General features: G+C 40.5%; 1 protein-coding gene across 1 annotated transcript in view; it reads left to right on the top strand.

The window, feature by feature from the left end:
* Positions 1–24,310, top strand: part of NPSR1 (neuropeptide S receptor 1) — a 60,359-nt gene that overhangs the window by 20,723 nt on the left and 15,326 nt on the right. Inside the window, exons 3-4 of the mRNA XM_065753574.1 lie at positions 21,227–21,330; positions 21,682–21,775. Coding sequence (XP_065609646.1) covers positions 21,227–21,330; positions 21,682–21,775 — 198 coding nt within the window. The remainder of the gene's footprint in view (positions 1–21,226; positions 21,331–21,681; positions 21,776–24,310) is intronic.

Here is a 24,310-nt window from a genome sequence, read left to right on the forward strand (position 1 = left end):
ACAAAGTGTTTTTAACCACCCTAGACACAAACTTGTAGACTCTAAATTTTGCCTAATGCTCACTGATTGCTTTTTCAGATACCTCCTTAAAGGCTTGCTGGGTAGTTCAGGGCTGGAAACAATATGCCCATTTGCTATTACACCATCTGTTGTAGCCCATTGCAGCAGGAAAGAAGAACGCTGGCAGAGAAGCAAAAATAACTGAAGTGTTGTATCTCTAACAGTAGAAAGAAATGTCCCTCCCATTAGTGGAAGTATAAAGATAACGAGCTCTCCAAATTTGCTACTGGAAGCAAGAATGGTCATCCACTTAAAAACTCTGTAATGATTGTTATTTATACAGCCTACTTTAATCTTTATAAATGCAGGAACAAAATGTCCATGATTCATGGTTTGTAATTAATGCAATCACAGCCCACTAAGCCGGCATCCTTAAACCAGCATTTTTCAGGCTATTGTGTCTGAGCAGTGGTCCTCAGGTCCATTACAGGTAGAAAAAAACACACTGCAGCCTAGGAAGTATGAGGCATAGTGCCCTGCAGACAAGGATGATCCATGAACAAAGCCATTTCTTTCCCATATGCTCTATGTACAGTATCTATATCCTGTACTAAATTGTTCTGGTGGGAGATAGTTCATGTCACCCACAGGTGCTCAGAATGGGATTTTCACAGTGCCCACTGATATAAACTGTACCCAGGATTAAGTATATCAATATGGCTTTTTTCATCTCACACAGAACTGCCTGGAATCCTGAGAATGGGTCAGTGAAAATGTGTCTTTTGTTTCATCTGCATATCAGTCACTGTAACACTCTGAATCCAGAGAGTGTTACAGTGCTCTCAACCTTTAGATTTCTACATTATGAAGCCATAACACATCTTCAGTAGAGGCTGGGATGCCTTTATAAAGAATTTAAGCCTTTCCATAAATAAACTTTTCCTACTTAATAGTCTTTAGTCCACAAATCTCCCTGCCTCTAAAGCACAGAGAAAAACAGACACCAGTATGCCTGTAGATATTCAGTGCCATACACAGCAACGATTGCTTGGTATATATGTGTTTAAATCACAAGCAGGCACCAGACTTCTCTTTCTAAGTCACCTAGTATCACCTTTAAATATCAACCCAAAGGCTTGGGCCCTTGGATACTGCCACAACAGAAAAGATAAAATTGCTGGAACACCTGGTGAGAATCCAATTTCCCCAAATTCACCTCAGATCATACATGTTTAATCTGTGGTGGAACTGGTCACTTTCTTTGTTTTGCCTGGGCAATAAGTCATTTCTGAAAGGATTAAAAAAATGATGAATGAACCTCACATGCCCTATCTTTATTCAAAAGCACCGTCGTCTCATTTCGACAGATACACAATGCTGAAACTTGATTCCACTTCCCACCTACAGATCTCCACGTAGGAGAGCCACATTTACTGTTTATATTACTTTTAAATGAGCTGTCATTTATTCAGAACCTTGCATACAAATGCTGTTCCTGACTATGTGCTTGTGTGACTAAAATGAAAGCATTTCCTGTTACCCAGCTTTTGCGAATGGCATTTTTTCCCTTTCACCATCAACATTTCTCTAGCCCTCTGCAGAGACCTGCACTATGCATCTAAATTGCTGTGCCATCACAGCTCTGCTGATACAGTAGGATTGCCGGGAGATCATAAAGGTTCGCCTGGCTAACTGCAGCACTTCTGAGGGCTGCAGAGCAAAAAGTGGGCTGGGTGTGTTTGCTAGGGCAACCACACAGTATTTGAAAGAGTTATCAAGAAGAGCAACCAATTTCTGATCTTAGAAGCTTTTCTATTTAGTCCAGTAAAATGTGACTTTTCCAAATATCTCCAGATACATTCTTATATCAGGCAGCGTAGTATTTTGGTGACAACACATACTTGCAGCCTATGAGACAAAGAGTTTAATCTGTGACCTTCACCTGACAGTTACTTTTACTGGGACATCACATCTTTAGCTTTGTAAGACAACATTATCAGGAGGAAGAACAGAAAGAAAATGATCTCTTAGCTTCTTTTTACATATAGCAGACCTGGGCTGAAGGAAAGCATGAGGTTCAACTTTAGTCCTGAAAAACACAATGGGCTGTAACTATCATAGAGATAACTGGATTAACTTTCATTACTGCCTTCTTTAATGCTGATTTTCATATTAGAGATTATTCATGCCATCTATTTTAGGCACCTGACTGTAGGTAGGTAAGATAGGAAGTTGCTTTTGCTATGATCCATTCTTAGCCAATAGAGGAAAGCTCTCTGAACTGCCTTTGAGTTTCTCAGGCTGTACAGAAGGATTCAGTTCCTAATTTAGACCCTTGAAGTTGACTATATAAATCCCTCTGACATTCATACATCATCAAATATGTCAAGATTAATGTTCCTCTCTGACAACTAAGAAACTAATCCTCCACGGCAAGAATAAGGCCTCCAAAGGCTCTGAATCAAACCCCATCAGCAAATATATAGCTTTCTATAAAAAGTATTTTCATCTTTTTTTTTTTTTTTTTTAATGCATGGTAATGCATATCAACATGTGATCTGATGGAAAACACATCATTTTCAGCCAATCTATATTTCTAAATAGCCACCTGGAATTTCTCCAAACTTTTCTGGCCTCTTACCAAAAGACAATTTATTCAAAAGGAATCTAGAAAAAAAAAATAGTGTATCTTAAATGTTAAATGTTATTCTGAACCTGTGCAGTAACACTGTAGCAGCACGACTAACCTCAGAATAGAACCTATGCAGATAGATAGATACAGTAAGTAGCTGCCATGCCCTGGTGCACTAGCAGTAAGAACGGCATGAAATTACTTAAGGATGCATTCAAAGATTCACAGAATTGTGGGGGTTGGAAAGGACCTCTAGAGATCATCAAGTACATCATCTAGTAATGTAATTAGCAACTCAGTCTGTTTCTGCACACATTAATACACATCAAAAGGAAAAACACCCACTAACTTTACAGTGTTTTACTGAGGTTCATAGTACAGATGTTGAAATGCAAAACAAACCTGCAGGTAGGTCATGTATTTCTGCACACCTACTTGACTTTTTCACTATGAGGGCTTAAATAGGCAGGAGGTAGCTAGAGAAAGAAAAGGACAAAGATCTGCTTAACAAGAAGAGGGATGTTCAGAGCTGGATGGAAATTACACCTGGACAAACCCCCACGCTTTTCACTTCCACATCAGACTTCTTGCTGCTTCTTAAGAAACAAGGCCAACAGCATTAAAAAGCAGAAGTGAATGGTTAACACTTGATTTCATAGTTGAGGACGTTACTGATAATGAACGGATAAAAGTTTTCATTGGAGTATGTTTGTACTTTCATTGTAAATCAGCAAAAGAGAACAATGGACAAACTATTATCCAATCATAACTAAAGACCAGAATGGGGTACTACCAGAGGATCAGCACACTGGAATTGTCTTGTAGTTTTTATGAACCTGAACTAATGTGACAAAAACAGAGGTATAAATATTTCCTTAAAAAAAATCATTATATTGCAATTGTGTGAAAGTATTTTTATGAAGCCATTTGTGAATTAATTTCCATTAACGAATTAGGAAATAATGTTAAAAGCAAAAATCAGAAGCCATTCACTGGATGTGCTAGGACAGATTATTATCCTCTGGGTTTTTAATATGACCTTAATTAAGGAGACAAATACTACGTTTCTAAATTTTAAGATTGTATTGTTTTATGAAAGGTTATGTTCTCGTCTTGAACAGAGGGGACTGATTTCTATCAATTTCTACATTCTAGCTTACACAGACAGAAAGAAAAACAGGAACTGGTGCTGTGTGTGAGATGGAGATCCTAGAAAATGGTTTTCCTGTGCTACAGAGATAGTGACCAAATAAACACTGTTTTTCTAATGTATTGTGGAGTTACTCCTATTTTACTGCTAAGCCCACAGGACATGCTACAGTGTCTTAAATATTATTGTTTTGTACTGTTCCTTAAGAAATTGCCTCTCCAGTGATTTCAGCTAAGTCAAATTCAATAAAAGAAATGTCAGTTCCTGCCCAGTCTTTTTTGTTTTGTGGAACATCTTAACTACTTAAAAATCAAGGGGTCATTCTCTGTTATTTAAATGTCACTGCTCAGTATGTAATGAAGTGCAAGGCCATAGACCTTTACTCATGGAAATCAGCTGCAGGTCTCTCCTAAAACATGAAAAACAAAAGAATCTTTCTTTCAGCCCTAGCCTGGAATCTAAAGAGCATCACAAATTCTGAGGCCAGCTTTGTACATAACCTTGAAAATACGATACTTTGGTGTCTCTTACTAAAAGGAGTATACCCTCTCCCCTCTTCCACCTTTCACAATCAATTTAAATTTGAGTTTGTGGATTTCCCTGGCAGAAGTACACATGGGCAGACCACAAGTCTGACACATTTAAAAGACTGGGCTTGCAAGTTGACATTGCCCATTTGAAGTAAGCCTCACAGCACTGACTGCCTAGGACCTATCAATTCTGTACAGCAGCACTGATACACTCATATTCAGCACATGCATTTTCAGACTCTGCTGATCTTCTGATGAATTTTTACAGCTCTGCAGTACTAAAACTCAGTACATCAAATGTGTTTTTTTCCTTTTATCAAAGCATTTTTAGTGACAAATCTCATTGCGCTATGTCAGAGGTTCTCATGAAATTTTAATGCACCACAGGCAACACGGCAAAGAAAACTAACCACCTGAAACCTTAGGAAAGCAAAATATCTAATCTAATATTAATACTTAAGAACTAACTGCATCAGTTGCACATCAAACTAGTTCCCCTGAAGGGTCCTCTCATAGTATTATGCTACAAAAACCCCACTCAAACACAGAAGTTTCTAAAATGAACAGAACAATAGTGAGTCTTTCACCTTTGCATTCTGGCTCTGTGTAGAGTGCCTCTAGGTCTCCCCGCATGGGTATGCCAGCACTAGTAGTTTGGCAAGTAAACTGGAATAGCATCCCCTCATCACACACATGGTTTTCATCAGGTACCTCCCAAATACCCATTTTCTTTCAAAGCACTAAATAAACAAAAATTGTTTGTTTAAAACTTGGCACCTTTTACAGAGATATTTCCCAAAGCGCTTTTTGGGGGGTTTTATTTGTTGTTGTTGTTTTGTTTTGTCTTTATCTGCTCTGCAGTGAAATCCTGTTAGAACAGAAATTTTGAGTTGTGTGAATATGTAGCACCTTCGGTACCAGGGATCTGGATGTGGAGTGGGTGGGACAGTGTAACCAGTCATCTTCTGAGGCCTTGGAGTACGTAGGTGTTTGACAGTATTCAACATGAAAGTGTTCTGCACTGTGTCTAGGGTGCAGTGTAAGAGCATGCTACTTCAAGTATGGATTTTCTGTCAACAGCAGCATTAAAAGCATGTATTGTGCTCAGGAGCTAGTTTACTCTAAGTGCATACCATCTCTAACAGCACGTACAATTTACTCATTACAAAAGGTAAAGTGCTTTCCACTAAAACACCAAAAGGAAAAAAAAATGATTTTCCAGTAAGGAGAAATCATATGTAAATAGAGAAATTATTATTTGGGATGAAGCTCTTGAGGCTAAATGAAAGAAAAAATCAATAAAATGTTGACAATTTGATACTAGCAAGATTAGACCCTGTTGTCTTAGATCTTCACCATATTCTACATCCTTTACAACTGCAAATCTTGGAAAGATTTCTTAGGCTACAAAACCTGCACCCTATAAACAGTATAATGCTTTTTCTTAGCTTGCAACAGAAGTGGGAAAGATAGAAAAAAAGATGAAATTAATGCTCAATTTTTCTAAGAGGTAGAGGTGACTTCATCAAGGTAGGACATGAGCCCACACAGAGTTTCAGGCTAATTGATGGCTTTATCATTTAATGCGTTTAAAATCAGACTTCTCCCTGGAGTAAATACTCCAGGGTTGTTACTGAAATTTCCAGCATCCTTTCCTTCAAAGCTGTGACCTTCCAGATAAAAAACTGCTTGCTTTGGAAAGCTGTATCATTTAAGAAATGAGCTTAGCTCTTTCACACAAGCTTTGACAGCCCCCTTGGGTATCAACATCAGCCTGAAAAATGATGCAAACTTCATATTCTGAAGAAGCACCATATGCCCAGCAAGCAGGATCTTTAAGGAAAGAAACATGAAGTCCTTCAGACAACAAGAAGAAGCTTTCTCATTCCCTACAAGCACACAAAAGGAAACAACTACACTGAAGCCATGGTAGATGGAATGAGTCCCCAGCATGCTATGATGTTTGGCAATGCTCATTCAACTGATACAAGCTATGGCAATTATTGTTGCTCTCCTTTACATGGGGAAAGCTACAGGCCACCTGCACAGGGTCTGATCTGGGGAGAATATGTGTGCTCAGATGCACTCCGAGTTCTTCAGGTAAAGGAGTGAACTCATACAAGGCCTGAACACTGTGTTCGTGGACACTGCTGAGCAAATGATAACTTCAGGAGATGGGAAAATAGCTCTTTAACACATCCCAAAATAAAAGTGATGTGCCCAGACCTACCTGTCACCAGACTCCTGAGCAAACCATGCTCAGACATCTGACTGTGAACTGGAGTGAGAATCAGATCAACCTGGTGACTGGCTGGTGAAGACATGCTGTCACTGGAAAGCCATGGTGCTGACTCCAGCAGAGCACATCTCAATATATTACAATGCGTTAGATGTATTAAAGCACTTCAGCTTGCGTAGTTTAGAAGTTAGGAGCACAAAGGGCATTTGCCTTTTAATAATGTTTTTATGAGCTGCCTGAGTGATTTGCAAGCAGTTCAATATCCATCGCTGCATACCATTACTGCTGTATTTCTTAGAAGACTGCTTAGATAACACAAGGGAGAAAATGACTGTGATCAAAGTGAAATTACAATACGCAATTGCATTTCTGTGAACAATCTACACAGCTAATACAAATAGACTGGAAAAAATCGATTCAACAGGATCCATCAAAAAATAAATAAAAGAAGAAAAACCTCACACCAAAGCAGTGCTTCTAAAACTACACCCCTTGAAGGTATGCTAATAAATAACTCTGTACTCTTATTTGCTTATAATGTCACTGTAAACGTGAAAGGATCTGAAAAAGGAAATGTTTATGAGTTCTTTTATTGGACCTCATTATGTGCATATAATGTTAAAAACATATTATTTCACTCTTGCTCAGGACTAACTTAATCATCCTGAAATGTCACAAATGGACTGCCTGCTCTTGCAAGATAGCATTGTCTGTTTGCAGTCATATTTCCAAATTCTTAAACGCTTACTCATTAGTAAACCAATGCAATCTCAAATAAGTTCTTTGTCAAGTTAATATCACTTTTGGCAGACAATAGATTCACAACACTTTTTATACTTTGCAGAAAATATTTTCAAAAAGATAGTGACTTCATAAATTCATTGGCTGAATTTATACAGACTGTTGCTTATATTACCTTTTTATTCTTAGAAGGTGCCTAAAAATGTTCACTTTTCTCTTTGTTTGACCAGTCTTTGCTTCAGAGAAAGCCACAGTGATTCATCACCTTTTCCCACTGTTATATTTCTTGTGTGAGTTGTAAATAAATATGAAAGTTCTAATTATAATCACTATTTCAGAAATCATTCAAATTTCAGTGGAACTTTTCCAGAATGCCACAAAGAAGATGTGGAAAATGCACAAGTAAATTGATTTTGTTTTTTCATTGAGTTGCTGGTTTACACTCCATGCTCGTCACTCTCACTAATTACCTGCAGGGAGAACCCAACTTTCTGGATATTCTTTTCCATTTAGAAAAGACTATTACCTTTATGTTTTTAGTATGCTAGGGGGTCATCACTATGGGCTGAGATTGTGAACTCAACCTGGCTGCTGGTGGGCCTAGCGCTCAAACAGCAAATCACTTCTCATCCAAAGGCTCTTGACAGTGGAGGGAAACTTAAATTCTGTTTCAGCTAATGTCTGAGCACATCTCAGGGGCATTCAATCAGTTACAAGACTGAGAAAAAGGACCAGTAGCATCAGTAAGTCTGTGTAGCAATATGTTGGTCCTGCTTAATGTATCTTTTCATAAATGACATTCTTCAAAACCACTCACTTTTTGGACAAAACAGAGTACAAGAAGGAGGGCTGTTTTTTGTATTCCAGTTGCATTCAGTGTGGCACAAGGAAACATGAAGGGCAAGAGATGGGCTTGTGGTTTTCTTTGGGTCCCCAGGGCAAAATGAGACATTAGGATGGCTTATATTTTGACAGTCTTTCAAATGTCCCATTGGTAGTTCTGCATATGCTTTATAGATGCACTCATCTGCCAGCAGACTGAACAATGTATTTTTTACATTGGCAGCAAACTGCTTTTGCTGTGTCAATTTCTGTTGGTTTATCGGAAGGCTTAATTCTGGTTTTGACAGCTACAAAATTGTTCTGTGGTCCTGAAGGACTGATTATGGTTTTCCTACCTTCAGCCTGTTTCAGACATTCAAATCCTAATGACAGATGTGCTGCATTTGTTTTTGTTAGTAATAAAAGGGGCTCATAGCCAAGGTGTGTAGTCCTTTGGGTCCTACATTTCGGCATTAAGGAAGAAAGTGGAATTGCCTGGGAAAGGTTGCCTCTAAATTATACAGATTCCTATTTGATTCCTATTTGATTCCCTGCAGAACAAGCATGATTGTCACCTGACAGAGGAGATGCTAATTTTGCAGTTACTCTACATGAAGGTTTGGTTTCTGTTGCTGAAGAAAGATATAGTGCAGATTTTTCTACCTGACTTCTTTATATGCCAGCTGTAGACATTAAGAGAGAGGACTGCAGAGCACAGGGTGCATTTCACAGTGATGCCAGCAGTGTGGCTCTAATGAGTATGTTTTCCTCAGAATCGTCATTTAGGTTCTCATTAGATCTCGTTAGCAGACATGGCTTTCAACTTTTGCCATCAGATGTACAAATATATTATTAACACCTTTTAGTCCAGCATCTCTACAGCAGCATTTCTAACTGCAATCTAAAAAAATTATGCTGAAAAGAACCTTTACATGCACTAAAAAGGACATGGAGCATAAGGCTACGTTAAGAAAGTAGGAATTTTTACTATTCCCTCCTTGCACACTAAAGCAGTGATATCTATTATTCTGAGTCTGTCTTTAGACAGACTTTTCTCTATCTTTACAAAGAGCTGCACAAAAAACACCCAGCATTTTCATGCTTCATGCTTTCTCACCTGCTGATTCTTGCTACTCACAATCACAAGCATTAAAGTTTGTTGCTTTTTTTTCCAGAGAGTTACTTCCTTCAAATTCATTGCATAGCTATGTACCAAACGTTTACAAAGGTTTTAAAGGGCTCTGGATCTCACATGAAACATATGATTATGACCATGTCCATCTGCTTATGAGGTCCCACCTGCATACTACAGGTTAGATGGTAGGAGAATTTTTTTTTACTTGAAGGGTGGTAAAGCAATGGCACAGGCTGCCCAGAGAAATTGTGGGTGTCCCATCCCTGGAGGCATTTTAGCCCAGGTTGGATGGGGTCCTGGGCAGCCTCATCTAGTGGGTGGCAGCCCTGCCCATAGCAGTGGTGTTCGAACTGGATGTGCTTTAAGGTCTGAAGGCGTCACTTGATATGTACTATATCACATGTGGCATCATGGAGACTTATTTGATCTAACAACATCAAAAGCTCAGAAATCTGTTATGGCTAGTTTTAGGAGAGATCCAGATGTTTCATAGTTTTCAGTGTGTTCTGGCGTTGCAATATATTTCATGGAAAGAAGTTCAGCATGGATTTTCACATGCTGCATTTCCCATGTGGTGATCTTACAAGGCAATCCTCTAGCAAATCTTTGCAGTATATTTTGTTTGTGTTATCTGCAAATACCAGGGGAGACAAAGCAGGTATGAAAATGAGAATGGATATTGTCCTACTGCTATGTAATTGCAAGCCTACAGTTGACAAAAATTGAGCTGCAGCTTGGAATATCACTGCTTGAACACCATGGCAATCTGTTTTACCGTTTATGTTGAGGAAGAAAAGAAGACTATACTCTTACCTATCAACTTAGACAGAAGTAGCGACATCAACAATATCTGAAAGAGTGGGAAAGGATTATAAATGCTGGTGTCCAGTGATAGTAATAGTGACCGATATGGATAAGCAGTTCTTAAAATACTTGCGATAAAGTGTTGACAAAAAGGATCAATAAGAGGGACCCAGAAGAAATAACAATAGGATCTACGTAGAAAACACTGGGGAAGGACAGAATTAAAATGGACTTATTTAGTAGTTGATATCCTACAAAGTGTATTTCTCTGAAAAATGTTAAAGGCATAAGCATCACTTTAAATAAATCGAAAAGCAATGAATTACAGACTGTGCAATTTCTTTGTCCTTTGAGAAGGCATGTATTTGCTGATCTATAGGAGCTGCGTTTACACTAAATGAGACCAACCTCCTATGGACAGGAATTTTCTCTCCTGCTGCGTTCATTCTTTCTACCTGTTCTGCTTTGCCTGAAGGAGAGAAGGGAGTTAAATTAATGAGTTGCATTTGAAATATATTTTCCCAGCAGCCAAATAACACTGATCGAACCATTGTTCTTGCTTAACTTTGTCTTAGGTATTTAGGCATGCATAAAACTTATGTTCATATACCTAGAGTTGCTTGGTTTCTATTACAAAACCTACAGCCACCTCTAAAGCACTTGATGCAACAGAAAACTTATGGTTGATATCTGCAGTATTTGCCTTTATCTGTTATGCATACAGCTGCTGAAACATTGTCCACTGTTGAAACCCCTGCGTGGAGCAGGGGTTTCAACAAAATATTCCACAAAAACAAAAGATTTCCACAAAAGATTTCTCCCTTGTAGCAAAACTTCCCATTGAATAAAAGAGCATGACCTCATAGACCACACTATCTTGTGTGCAAGTAACACAAGAAGGGAAGGGCAACCTTGCTATAACACTCAGAACTGCCATCAAATTCATCTCCCCACATCAATCCTCTTCCACTCAATTCTCCATTCAGCTCTTCACCCTCGTGGGAGAAACAGGGTTTTCTGGGACCCTATGACCAATGCTGACATGGTTGAACACATTCTATAAACCAAGTCCTCCTTCCTGTTTGCTCCCCAGTTTTAGCAGGTGCCTACTCCACACAATCCCCCTGCAGCACTGCTGGCTTTGTACAGCTCTCTGTGAGTGTGGGGTAGTGTGGGGATGGAGAGGAATGCTTAAGAAGAGATTTATTAATAAAGGCAAATTACACAAAGCCCCAACGCCCCTCACAACTGCAGCACATTGCATTTGAGTTGTCAGGGATCTGATCTCTGGCTCCCTGGTAAGTGCTGCATCTTTAGAGGTTGGAGCTGCATAGTATGAGGTTATCTCAGCCCTTTATTATTAAACCTGGAGAACTCTGGGCTGGAGACTTGCCGAGTCCATCGTGATAGTGTCTTGCTTGACTTACCTCAAGGATTGGGAACCTAAGCACAGAAACATAAGAAATTCAGTAAGTATATAAAATGTTCACCCCCCCTTCCTATGAGCCAGAAGAAGAAAGAGAAGAGAAGGGAAGGGAAAGAGAAAGGGAAAGGGAAAGGGAAAAACATTATTTCTGTCACTTAGATTAGCCTGCATAGCTGTAACAGGAGAACTGAATAGGTTCACTCTTAAAGATTTTCAAGTGGGTTTTGTTTCATTTCTTACAGTTTGTGTTCTGCTCCACGGGACTTAAGCAGAAAACATACAGCTGCAGTGCACAATGTGTCATCAGTGCACATGGCAGGACTGCAGCTGGTTGCCCACAAAAAATACTGCCCAACCACAACTCTAGTCCTGTGCCCAGATGTTCTGCAGTGCTGTGAGAGGAACTATGAACAGCCACAAAACTGGGAGAAAAGGCTGTGCCCAGCTCCCACCCTCATCTTTGGCACTGTGCTTTTATGTGAGCTAAAATGTGGACATTCTAAATGGCATTTTTAGGTATATTACAGGTGTATTGTCTTTGGTGTGCTGCTTCTGGTGCTCTTGGCAGACAGGTATGTGATGGGAACACATGGTGATGTTCCCAGAACATGAGCTGATGCTCAGCCCTGAGGAAGAGCTTGCCTTACAAGCCTTGCCTCATGCAGTCTGGTGCAGTCAGCAAAACAAGACAAACATCCCTCTTTACAATGGGAATACTCAGTATATTACACAAACAGAGGCAGGTAAGAGACCCTAGCTACCAGCTTTGTCAAAGAGCCATGCATCACTACATCCAGCTTAATAGGGCTGCTCTCATTGAGGGAAAAAAAGATCAACATGGGGCTGAGATAACATGCAGAGATTTTTAACCCGTGGCAGCTAATCAGCAATCTGCTCACTTCCGACAGGAAAAACCTTCAGCATCTTTAGGGGAAATGACTTAAGGGAACGTCAGCGTCAGCACTAATAATCAAATGATGGAGAGCTTTTTTCTCAGCCTCACTAACACAGAATTTTGTTTTAACCTCTTTGGTCATAATGAAAGAAATATCCTGAAGTCTGCACAAGATACATCCCTTGGGCAATGCCATCAAGTCAATGAATTTCTATAAAAAGATTAACTGGGACAGTTGTAACATGTCTGTATTCCCATGCTAGATCACTAATTACCTCCATTTGTTTTCCATAATGGACTTCTATCTCAGTGGAGGTTTTTGCCATGAAAATCTTTCTCACTTGCAGCAATAGCAAACCCAGATTCACACTTGTCCCTCCAAGGGCAAAGCTGTCTTTTTCCCATTTTTCCAGCCCTCAGATCCATGAGGCAGTGCCCACCACATCAGCTCATGCAATTACTCCATGAATCAAGTGGATCCTGTACTCAAACAGAATGAGTCAAGGTCTTGCACTCACTTATAGCCTGAAAAGTCCAAAGGGATTTTAATAGCACAGTGGAGACTTGAGGAAGAACTGCTTCTTTTTTTTTTTTTTAGGATTTTTACAGCTGCTTTCAGCACCTGCCAAATTATCCAGATGCTGCAGTGCTATATTCAGTGTGGTTCAGACTCCTTAAAGAACAACAGGCTGCTTCTCAGTCCTTTTCTCACTCTTTTGAATAACCGTGGTTTTAAAAAAGCTGCATGTGTGATTTTGAAACAGTGTCAGATTCATAAGGGCAGGAACTTGTTGTACCCTGGAAAATTTGTTGTGACCACAGTGGGGATGAGGAGGAAGGATCAGAGGGATTGCAGAGCTGCCTGGCTCATGTAGTCTCACACCACTTATTTTTTCTCCCCCTGCATCCCAGGCAAATCCACCCCTCCTCCCTGCTTCCCTCTACTTTTTCTTATTATTGAAGTCTCATGGATTTTTTTCTTTTAAATTGCATTTTTAGAAACACCACTTTCTCTCAAAAGCAAACTGTTACTGTTCCCATCATGTTACTGCTTTTGTCCTTTCCTTAACCAAGAATCATTTCGTCTGCATCATTTTGTGAGCACACTTTTGGATCATGCTATCACATGGTGATATTTTTTTAATTATTTTCTATTGAAAATGAATGTAAGTAATTAATTGATTTTTCTACTATTCCTTTTGAAGAATTAAATGAACCTGTAGTAAAATTATATGAACCCTAGCAATATAGGCAAAGAACTGCAGCACACAGAATACATACTAGTAAAAAAAGTATTGAAAAATCAATGGCAATAACAAGCTAGCATGTAGTTATGAACAAAAGTTGATTCGTGCTGTTTTCAGGAAAGAGGTTGGTGTCATTTGGCCTGGAAATAAAACATTAGTGATAGAACACTGGTACTTATCATGCAAGCTCCCAGCTCAGTGAGGAGAACTGAAGACACTAGCAATAATCAGGATGCTAGGGTTTAGGGTATATCTATCAATTAAACTGATTCTCAGTATCAACTTTTATCATATGAGATATCAACAATATATTCCAGTGACATGTCTCGGATGTATGGCAGTGAAACTGTGCTGTACAAAAAAGATAGGGAAAAACATTGACCAGTACATGATAGTGCAGCAGACATTAATTACATTGTTGTGTGGAAGAGTGTTTCCATAATGAAAGGGAATTGAGAAATCTAATTTGTCTTTATCTGCTTTGACACATAGAGCTGTGCTGTGCCCAGGGACACACTCTGCTGAGTGTCAGTCTAGTGCTTCCCAAAGTCTCACAAACCAAAAATTGGTGAGGAGGAGGGTGAGGAGCCCTGGCTGCCAACACAGCACAGCTGCAAAGTTTAAAACTTGTATAAAAAATTTCTGCACTCACCCAAAAGCTTCACCGAAGGGCTTTAAAGGGAGGGAGAGCTTTGAGTTGACTAAAAGTACCTAAGGCTACAGCTATCCTGGCAGGTGCTATGGTGCAGCTGGAGCAAGAGCAAAGGAGATGGAGCTGGCATTCACACCATGCATTAAGCAGGATTGCACTACATGAGTGACTGCCCCCATGGTGTCTCAGCACTGGCTGGCAGCTGCAAGGCACATGAAGTGGAGAGCATTTCTGTGACGAGCACCATTTGCAGTGAAGGCTCATTCACTTGGCTCCATGGCATGAGTCAGAGAAATGGAGACCAACTGCAGTTTAAAAATGCGTTTGGAACACAAACCAAAAATGCTGAAACAGGCACAGGCTGGAAGGGAGTTTTTGGATGAACAGCCAGCATCTGACTCTTCACCTGTCTCCAAGGAATTTCACAAGGGCATCAGGAAGGGATGACAAAATACTGGTGTGAAGATTAAGATAAGAAGATGGCATTATTTTCTGCTTACCTTCCCCTGGAGATTGCTGATGTGGGTGGGTGGAAGGGCAGACATTGCATCCTTCTCTTACCCAGGGGGACAAACCCCCCATTTAAAGCCTGCTTTGAGGATGCTAAGATTGTCCAAAGCTGGAGGATACCCTGAGGTGAAGCTCTATTGATGTGTATTACTTTGAACCAATGAATATTTTATTACTGGAGAGAGAGAATATGAATCAATAATTCAGGAGCAAGGAAAGGGAAAGTGCTGGGTTTGAGCCACTGCTAGAAGATACATTTCACTTTAAAGCACTTAAACTCTGTGGTTTCTTCAAAGGCAACCTTAACTACAGGTACCTACAATCTGTTCAATGAAGTCCTAAAGCCAGTAATACTCATCAGAGTATTAAAACCATCCTTTGCCCCCATTAATCTAATCAACAAGCAAAGTTTAACATATGGCTTCAAACCAGGATCTTCTGTTCCCTTGAGCAGGTGTGAGAATAGAAAACATGCAAATGCTGCTTAGAAGGACCTTCTGGAGCAGAGGAAGAGAGAAAAGAGAAAAAACTGTGTTGGGAAATACTGGGAGAGTGTCACGCTCCAATATAAAGGAGGGAGACGAGGTTCTTAGATTGTGTATATACCTGGCGTGAGATTAAGAAGCAACGGTTCAAATGTTGGTCCGACCAGTTTATTACCAATACTGACCAGGGAGATGGGGAAGGCGGACACTGTTAAGGGTGATGGGGAAGGGAAGGCGAGCGATAGGAAAGATAGGAAAGAAGCAAGGGTTTGTACAACGTGGGGAAAGTCACCAGCCAGGATCCTAGGGGCAGTCCGGTTGCAAGTGGCTCCGAGGCAGAAGAGCAGGGGCGGCAGAAGCGGGGAGAACAGCAGCAGCGACGGGCAGCCCTGAGCAGCAAGCAGCTGTCCTGGAGAAGCGGCACCGGGTCAGCGCAGGAGAAGCAGCGAGGGGTCAACCCCAGGAGGGGCAGCAGCGAACAGTGATCAACTCAGGAGGTCTCTCCAAAAGAAGGCCTCTCCAGGAAGCAGCAAGCAGTGATTATCTCGGGAGGTCTCTCCTAAGAGAAAGCTTCTCCAAGAGGAAGCCACTCCAGAGAAAAACCTCCAACTTCGTGGTTGCAGGATCCCTCTATTTATCTCCCAGATTTCTCCAGTCTACGTGACTAACCCCTCCTGCTTTGGCATCAGGCGGGTATTGCCTGAGATGGTTATCTCCCCCTGGAGATGAGTTCCACAAAAGAGTGTTCAGCGGCCACTGAGCTGCAGCTTAAGTTGCCCCAAGACATGCCCATCAGCTTGTCCCATAGACAAGGGATTTCACAACCTTTGCCCAGGACTAGCTTGGACATGTTTGGACATGTTCATCAGCAAACTTTGAGGCAATGGTATAAAATATTAGTCTCTTACACCACCCCTGACTCAAAGGTTGCTTAAAAATTGGACACTGGTGATCCATGATGGTGAGAAAAAGATAGGAAGCAGAAAGGTAAAGGAGGGAGGGGTGTCGGGAATCAAAATGTTCATATAATTGTAACACAAGTTTTTTTTAGTCTCGGTTACAATTGTCGCCCTGATATGTTTCACTTCTCCATTAGCAGAGAAGGAAGTAAAGTACATAGAAGATACCACATGTTGTATTAGTTGAATAAAACATGGTATTATACAAGGAACAAACATAAGAGTTGCAATAGCGCACAATATATAGAATAAAATACGATTTACCCATGGGTCACCTGGGAGCCAGGAGAAGAGGTCAAGGTCTGGGCTTTTCCAAGTTTGGACAGGAACATGTGCTATTTTTCGTATACCGTGAGCAATTTGCTTGACAATTTTCCCATTATCAACCTTTAGACAACAAATGGAATCATTTAATTTGCCACAGACACCCCCTTTTTCAGCTAGCAGGTAGTCCAGAACAATGCGATGTTGGAGTATTGCTGCATTAAGTGGTCCAGTGTTGGCATTAAGCCTACGATAATCAATAGTCAGTCTCCATTTGCCATTTGGTTTCCTTACAAGCCACACTGGAGAGTTAAAAGGGGAGTGGGTAGGTACCACAATACCTTCTTCTTTTAATTCTGCCAGAACTGGACCTCTACGTGCTCCTAAATGTAAAGGGTAAGGTCTAACAGAGGTAAGGTGGGAGGGTGGAAGCTGAGGTGCTACTTGCAACAAGCAAATGTCTAGAATGTGGGTGCCAAATACCCAGCTCCTTCCCTGGTCATCAGTCCAGCTTCTACCTTTTAAGACATCTAATCCTAACAAATTAAGCGGAAGAGTTCCCACTACCATGGGGACATCCTGAGACTGTTCTTCCCCAGGTAACCTTAGTCTCACTGTTGCCATGGTTTGTGAATGTACACCTCCCATAGCATCAGCTACAAAGATTTTCCTGCAGGATAGGGCTACACCCGCACGGTCAGCATCCTCCCTTTTGATAGCTGAAATTTGTGCTCCTGTATCCACCAGAAAAGTTACTGGAACTAAATTGGGTTCAACAATGCAAGTAATTAATAGATCGTTTCCTTTTATTGTGAGCTTTCTAATATGCATCCATCCTTCACCTCCCCGCTCACTTGGGAGATATGAAGAAATTAGTTTCCCGATGGTTCCTGTAGTTCTTCTGGTGCTATGGGAGGAGCACTAGGATCTGGGATGAAACCTTTTCAATCCCATTAATCTTTGGGCTGAGGACAAGTCTGGCTGCTGCAAGCCTTACTCCTCTTGGCTCAAATTTACTGGAGGAAGAAACCACCGGCCCATATTTTCTTCCACAGTTAATTAACTCTTGGGCAACCTCCCCCCATGTCCATACTTTGCATCCTGACTGCAAATTATTAGAGGTTGCAGTTCCTCCTAACATTGCCCGGGTTCTTTCTCCCTGAGGCATAGCCTGTATCTTCCCTTGCAACTGTATGCCTATGGGTTTCAGTGATTCTGGAAGCCCCCTGATTAGAGGGGTCATTCTCTCAGGATCAACGGACAACATCAAGGGTGATTCATGGTGTAACTGCAGCTTCCTGTCATACATCATTTGGAGACAGGCAGCCTTCTGAACATTCTCTACTGGTTGATCAACAGTTCCAGTAATGGAAAGGGGGTCTCCCCTTTCTAGGGGATTAAGACCACCTGCCCAATAGGCAACTCTCTGTGTAAGGGACCAAGGAACATGATTGTTACCAGTAGTTAAAAATACTCCTGGTCCCCAATAACCTTCAGCCTCTTTTTCAGTTAAAAGTATCTGATCTCCACCAGTGAAGCTGACCCTCCATACATACTCTGTTTCCGATTCCTTAGGAGAGCGGCCAAAATCTCTTTTCAATTTTGCTAGCTCAGTAGTAGAGAAAGGGATTTCTTTAATGTTCATTTGAGGATCTAAATCCTTGCTATTACTATATTATATATACTATATACTATATTATATAGTATTATTATATATTATATAGTACAGTATTATACTATATACTATATTATATACTATATTATTATGAATACTCAGTTTTTATTAAAGGACGCAACTGAGCTGGGGAGGCTTCTCACTTGTCTACACTTGCCTTTATACCTTGCAATTCCTCCCTTGGATAAGTTTTCTCTTGAGGTGCACTAGTACCACTGGCATCCTTACTCGTTAACACTTCCCTTAAAGCTATTTGCAACAGATCAGAATTACGTTTATCTCTTTCTACTTGCTCTTCTAGGTTTACAATTTGATTTTGCAGAGCTTTTATCAATTCCTGACTTACTTTAACTGATTCATGCAATGCTTGTAAAGCTTGGCTCTCTGCTTTAAGCTGCTGGTCGCAGAATTCTACAGCTGCAACCAGAGCAGAGCCCAATACCGCACAAATAAATGCCTTCCCTTTTCCAACTCGGGTACGAGCATTCTTTTGCAGAACACTAATATGGTCAGAGACACTCTGCACATTATACCAGTTCTGCTGTGCCCAGTCTACTCCTGTTAACGAGGGCTTAGCACCATGCTTCTCCAAAAGTTCAAATAATACATCTTCACTACTCACTGTGGCACTGTCACACATTTTCTCAATACCCACAAAAGGTCTACACGGAGGGAGAGAGGAGGTATTCAAAAGCACAACTAACACCTCACCCCCACCCAGGGAGGCACAACACACCTATCAAGCAAAGGTAAATACTGTTCCAATCACTCCTCCCTTTTGCTGAGAGGAGCACACAAAAAGACAAAAGCTAAAAACAACACTTTCTAAGGTAAAGAAACTTCTTGGAGAGGTACACAGTTCCTCACTTCCCAAGAGGCACACACGAAAAAGCTTATCAAACACCAAATGCAGAGAGATCTTCCTGAGGAGGCATGCACGTATTATCTCACAAGTCCTCAAGAGGTATACACATAAACAGTAAAGTTTCAGAATTTGGAGCAGTCTTCCTGGAGAAGTGCCCACATCTAAGTTTTCAAAAATATAGCTCCTCGCAACTCCAGGAGGTACACACAGAAAAAGGTTCAAATTTCGCACTTAAGTTATCAAATTCAGAATTCAGAGTGATCTTCTTGGAGAGGTACACACATTTAAATGAAAAAATATCACTCCTCACAACTCCAAGAGGCACACACAGAAAAAGGGTTCAAATTATATCTGGAAGGACAACACTCTCACGAAGGATATCCTGCTGACTACGCCATTAAAAGTATCACCTGAGATGGTTATCTCCCCCTGGAGGTGAGTTCCACAAAAGAGTGTTCAGCGACCACTGAGCTGCAGCTTAAGTTGCCCCAGGACATGCCCATCAGCTTGTCCCATAGACAAGGGATTTCACAACCTTTGCCCAGGACTAGCTTGGACATGTTCATCAGCAAACTTTGAGGCAATGGTATAAAATATTAGTCTCTTACAGAGAGGAAAGCGCAAACCAGTGTTAATTGAAAGATACTGAAACAACTGCCATGAAACAAAGACACAAGTAGGGAAGCATTGGGTATACTTGTAGCTTGAATAATATTTCTGCTCTAAATTCATTTCTGCTCTAAACCAAACACTGATGAAAAAGGAGATAAAGGGTTACTGATACAGGAAAACAAAACAAAACAAAACAAAATGCCTTTTTTCCAGTGAAGCAAAACAGTTTTATGCTTCCAAAGCATCAAATTCCACCTAGAAGTACCTGGAATGTCTGTAATGTGAAAGGGAGTTAAATAAACTAATGTTGCCCTAACAACAGTTATTTGCATGAAAGCACTGGTTACAATCATTTACTGCTTGAAAAAAAACAGTTTTCAAATTGTTCAGATGTCTATTTCCCAAAAGCACATGTTTTCAAAACAGTACTTTCTGCTGAGGGTTTATTATAAAGGCTTTATCACAGAAAATATTACAAACAAATTTTAAATGTGGGAAATTGTGGTATTTTCATTCATAAATGTGTAAAACGGTGGTAAATTCATTCTGATGAATGAAGCATTTTATCTCACTGCTCTTACATATATATATAAAATTGAGGCTGTTTTGCCTATGCCCTCAGAAAATGCACAAAATATTTTCCCACCCTGCTCCCTTCCCTTGCAGTAACCTGTGCAAGAAGAGCAATGAAGTGCTACTCCCAGCAGCAAAACACTACACTGATGGACATTTTTATCCATGTACAGCACTCAAAATAATTATCCTATCCTATAGGGAAGAGCTTTCATAATATTTTGTTTTTAGGTACATGAATTAACATTGCCCACATGCACAAGAGCAGTAATAGCTTTTGCAGCCTCTTTCTAGAATTTGCATTGCTGTGAGCACTCATTTGTTCAATAAGTAGCAGAATGAAGACTGGAATACCTCCTCAAAACATAAAAGATGGCCCGAGATGTGTTCATTTTGGTATACAAGGACTGACCAGGCCTAAGTAGGTTAACTTCAAGCTGACAGGGCGGGTTTGCTTATTACATAATTATGTGAATAAAATCCTGACAAAATTCCTGTTAACTTCAGCAGCGCCTGGACTTCACACCAGGTACTTTCAAAGGATACGTATTTCTTTTTGTAGTGAAACAGAATGCAACGAAAACCAGATATTAGCCCAGTTTTTTTTGAACAGATGCACTTGAGCGCTCACCTACTTCTTCCCCAGGGTTATAATTTATCCACTCCTTGCGGAAAACCTGGGGGTCTTAGCAGAAGGCAAGGAGTTGGAAGAGAAGGTGCAGACATGCTGAAGGACCAGGCTCGCCACATGTCAGTAGGGAGGCCTGAAGGTGTACACAGGTGTACTTTAAATGCATGTTCATCTCACCTTGTTTCTCCAAATGGACAAACTTTAAGAGAACAAGATGTAAAAAGCCCCAGCTATCCAGCACTGTTTGAGACTTTTTCAGCTCCTTCAGTATCCTCTGCTACCAGCAGCAAGGGCTCCCCTAGACATCCCAAGAGCTCAGCCTGCCTCTGCACCATAACTGCACTTCTTTTCATGTAGTTTTGGTGGCTTTCCTTTGCAGATTCGTTCACGGGACTCATAAACATAATGACCGACATCATCTGGCGCTACACAGGAGATTTCATGGCCCCTGACATCGTTTGCAGAGTTGTCCGCTACTTGCAGGTACAGGACCTCGTACTCTATGCCCAAACTCGTCCTAATAATATGTCTCACAGATGCTTTGCTACCTATGCCCAAACTCATCCTAATAATATGGCTCACAGATGTTTCGCTACCATAGGAAGTGCTAAATGCTACAAGTAGTCATTTAACATTTAAACACATTTATTTAAAACATATTACGTTTACTTTTTGTAGACCAGGAAAAGGTCTGGGTGAAAACATAAGTCTAACTATTACGTCTTTTTTGTAGTAGTAGTAAAAGTTTTCATATAATACTAGAGCAGTGTTTTAGCTGGCACTGATTTCTGCAGCAAACGTCTCAACTGCTTTCTTGTGTATCTTCTGCTCCAGGTGGTCCTCCTCTATGCTTCGACCTATGTCCTCGTATCACTGAGCATAGACCGGTATCATGCCATAGTTTACCCCATGAAGTTCATGCAAGGAGGTAGGAGCATTTGCAACCTTTCTACTGCCATGGATAGTATTTACTAGCTTCATTTTGCTAAGAAAAGTTTCAGAATTATTAACCCCATTGCCATGAATTATTAATTCCCACTGGACACGGCAAAGGAGCCGTGATTTCCAGATTTATTAAACTGCACTTAGCCCTCAGAAGTTTTCATAAGCATTCTGTTAGCAAAGAATGAAATGACATTTTAAAAGCTCAGAGGTTTTCATTATCTTCCAGCATTTTGAGAAAATTATTATGGGCAAAAGGTATCCCTTACAGCTATACCAACTCTAGGAGCTCCAACAGCTTTATTACCTGTATATTCACATGAAAAAATAATTTGGATAGAGTGCAGCACTGAGAATTGATATGGCAGTTTGATATGAACTTCAAAAACTAGAGCAACTAAGTTTGGACATTGATTCTATCTTAAAATTCCTTCAATCTGTCATTTTTGCAGCACTCAAATACACCTTGTGTGCTTAGTGACACAATTTAAAGAGCACACTTTCTTTCCTACACAGCTTAAAGCCTGAAGTTATATATGTTGCACAGGGCGAATTAATAGCAGTAGCAGCAGAGGGGGAAGGGTATCAGTTACAAAAGTGATGGTGGCTGAAAGATACACTTGAATCAGAGAGAAATATGGTTCTTACTTCAGACCAATGATGACTTTTGACAGCCTGCTCTATTTGAGGGATCAGAATAATGGTCCTCTTTGGCCTTGAAAAGCTGTGAGTCCATCACAGCCCAGGGAGCGTTGCACCTTTGGCAGATGTTAAAGCCTGAAAGCTTCAAATGCTTGTGCGAAGTTCAGCCTAACATCCCCCAGCATGCAGATGAGCTTTGGCAAAGCAGGGAGGATTGCTACCAAGCTTTCATGAGTGGGCTTTTGGGTGTGCAGTGTGTGTGCTGCAGCTCCCACCAGCCTGGGGTTCACAAACCACCTGCAACCATGCAGGCCCAATAAAAGTACAAACAAAGTACCTCCTGGGCTTAGCAAAGAGGAGGTAACAACAAAAAAAATAACCTCTGTAAGTGCTTTTCTTTTTTTGTATGGAAAATTTGCTATGGAAAATTTACTCATTTAAAGAACAAATTATATGCAACACTTTTTTTATTCTCATGGGAAGAGGGCTTTCTTTTGTGTGACACAGACTCAATTAAACTCTTCCTACACTTGGTGGGGTGCAGGATATCTCAGTCTTCATCCTCCTTCATTGCAATGCATGTCACCTCTCACCTGCCCTATAGCGTGCAGAAGATGTTCAGTGCATCAGCCCATTCCCCTCCAGTCTGACTAGGGGCAGAGCTATAGTTGTATAACACAAGGATAATGAGTCTGGGATGACTGAAGAAGCACCCCTGTTTCCGTTCATCACATTTACCGAAGCCCAAGTGGTTCAGGATGCTTTTCTAAGATCTGGCATGCTCATGATGATGGGCACTTTGATGAGCATCACCTGCTTCCAGTGGGGCTGGTACCACAGACAGATGTCCTTCATAGAGCCAAGATCACCTAACAAGATGTGTATGTTCAGTGGGGAAAAAGGAGGCAGTGGTAAAATGAAAAGAATGCCTAAGGAGGCATATTTATCACAGAAACTTCCTGGAATACATACACGTATACATGAACCTTGTGCACTTAGCTGTTCCTGGCAGAGGTTTCCTGTGTGCAACTCTTAGGAGTCTTGCAGAAGAACTAAATTATTTACAAAACTTTGTCATTGGTGATGACCCAGAAAACTATTCGGAGTCAATCAGTGGCAAGTAGCAAGTGTTGTTTCTTTTCAGAGTGAAACGCTCATGCCCCCAAACTCTTCAGTCAAGAAACAAAAAAAGTTATTTACCCTTTTCAAACACGTGTAGCCTTGAAAACATTATTTTGGAAAGAAAAAAAGTCAATTTTTAATTTTTTTTTTTTTTTTAGAAAATGTCAAACAATTTGTACTTCTTTAAAAAAATTACATTTAATTTCTAGCTGTGAGTTATGTTAAAAAACATTTGAATGAAGCTGCATTCTTAAAGGCTTCTAAGAAGATAGATATGAACAGTGAAATACCCATACACACTTTGAAAATACATAACCGACTACAGAAATTGCAAGATGAAGAACTATACTTTTTAATCCAAGTACTTCTGCTCTGAGGTACCAACTGACCAACTCATTAAAAAATATATTTGAAGATGGAAGCTCAAAGAGAAGAAACCAAGAAGTTACACCAGAACACATTGCATAAGTATTCCATCATTTTGAAAAGATATATATGAACAGCATGCAAAACAAGTAACAGCAGCCAATAGAACTGCTAAAATAAAAGACAAAATAAAAGCAAATGGAAACTGTCCCTTTCCTGGTTTTGGGATGTAAATGCTGAGGGCCCTTACATCACTGAGATCCTTGAACAGTCCTCTCTAGATTAAAAATGGCAGTTTCTTGTAAGAAGGATTGCACAGCATTGCCATTCAAAGTATCAGGGAGCAAAACTCCCACCAGAAGATGCCTCCTCCCCAGATGTGGCCAAGAGA

The sequence above is a fragment of the Cyrtonyx montezumae genome, unplaced genomic scaffold (assembly GCF_038088225.1).
Source record: "Cyrtonyx montezumae isolate F1298 unplaced genomic scaffold, pur_monq_1.0 scaffold_8, whole genome shotgun sequence".
Lineage (NCBI taxonomy): Eukaryota > Metazoa > Chordata > Aves > Galliformes > Odontophoridae > Cyrtonyx > Cyrtonyx montezumae.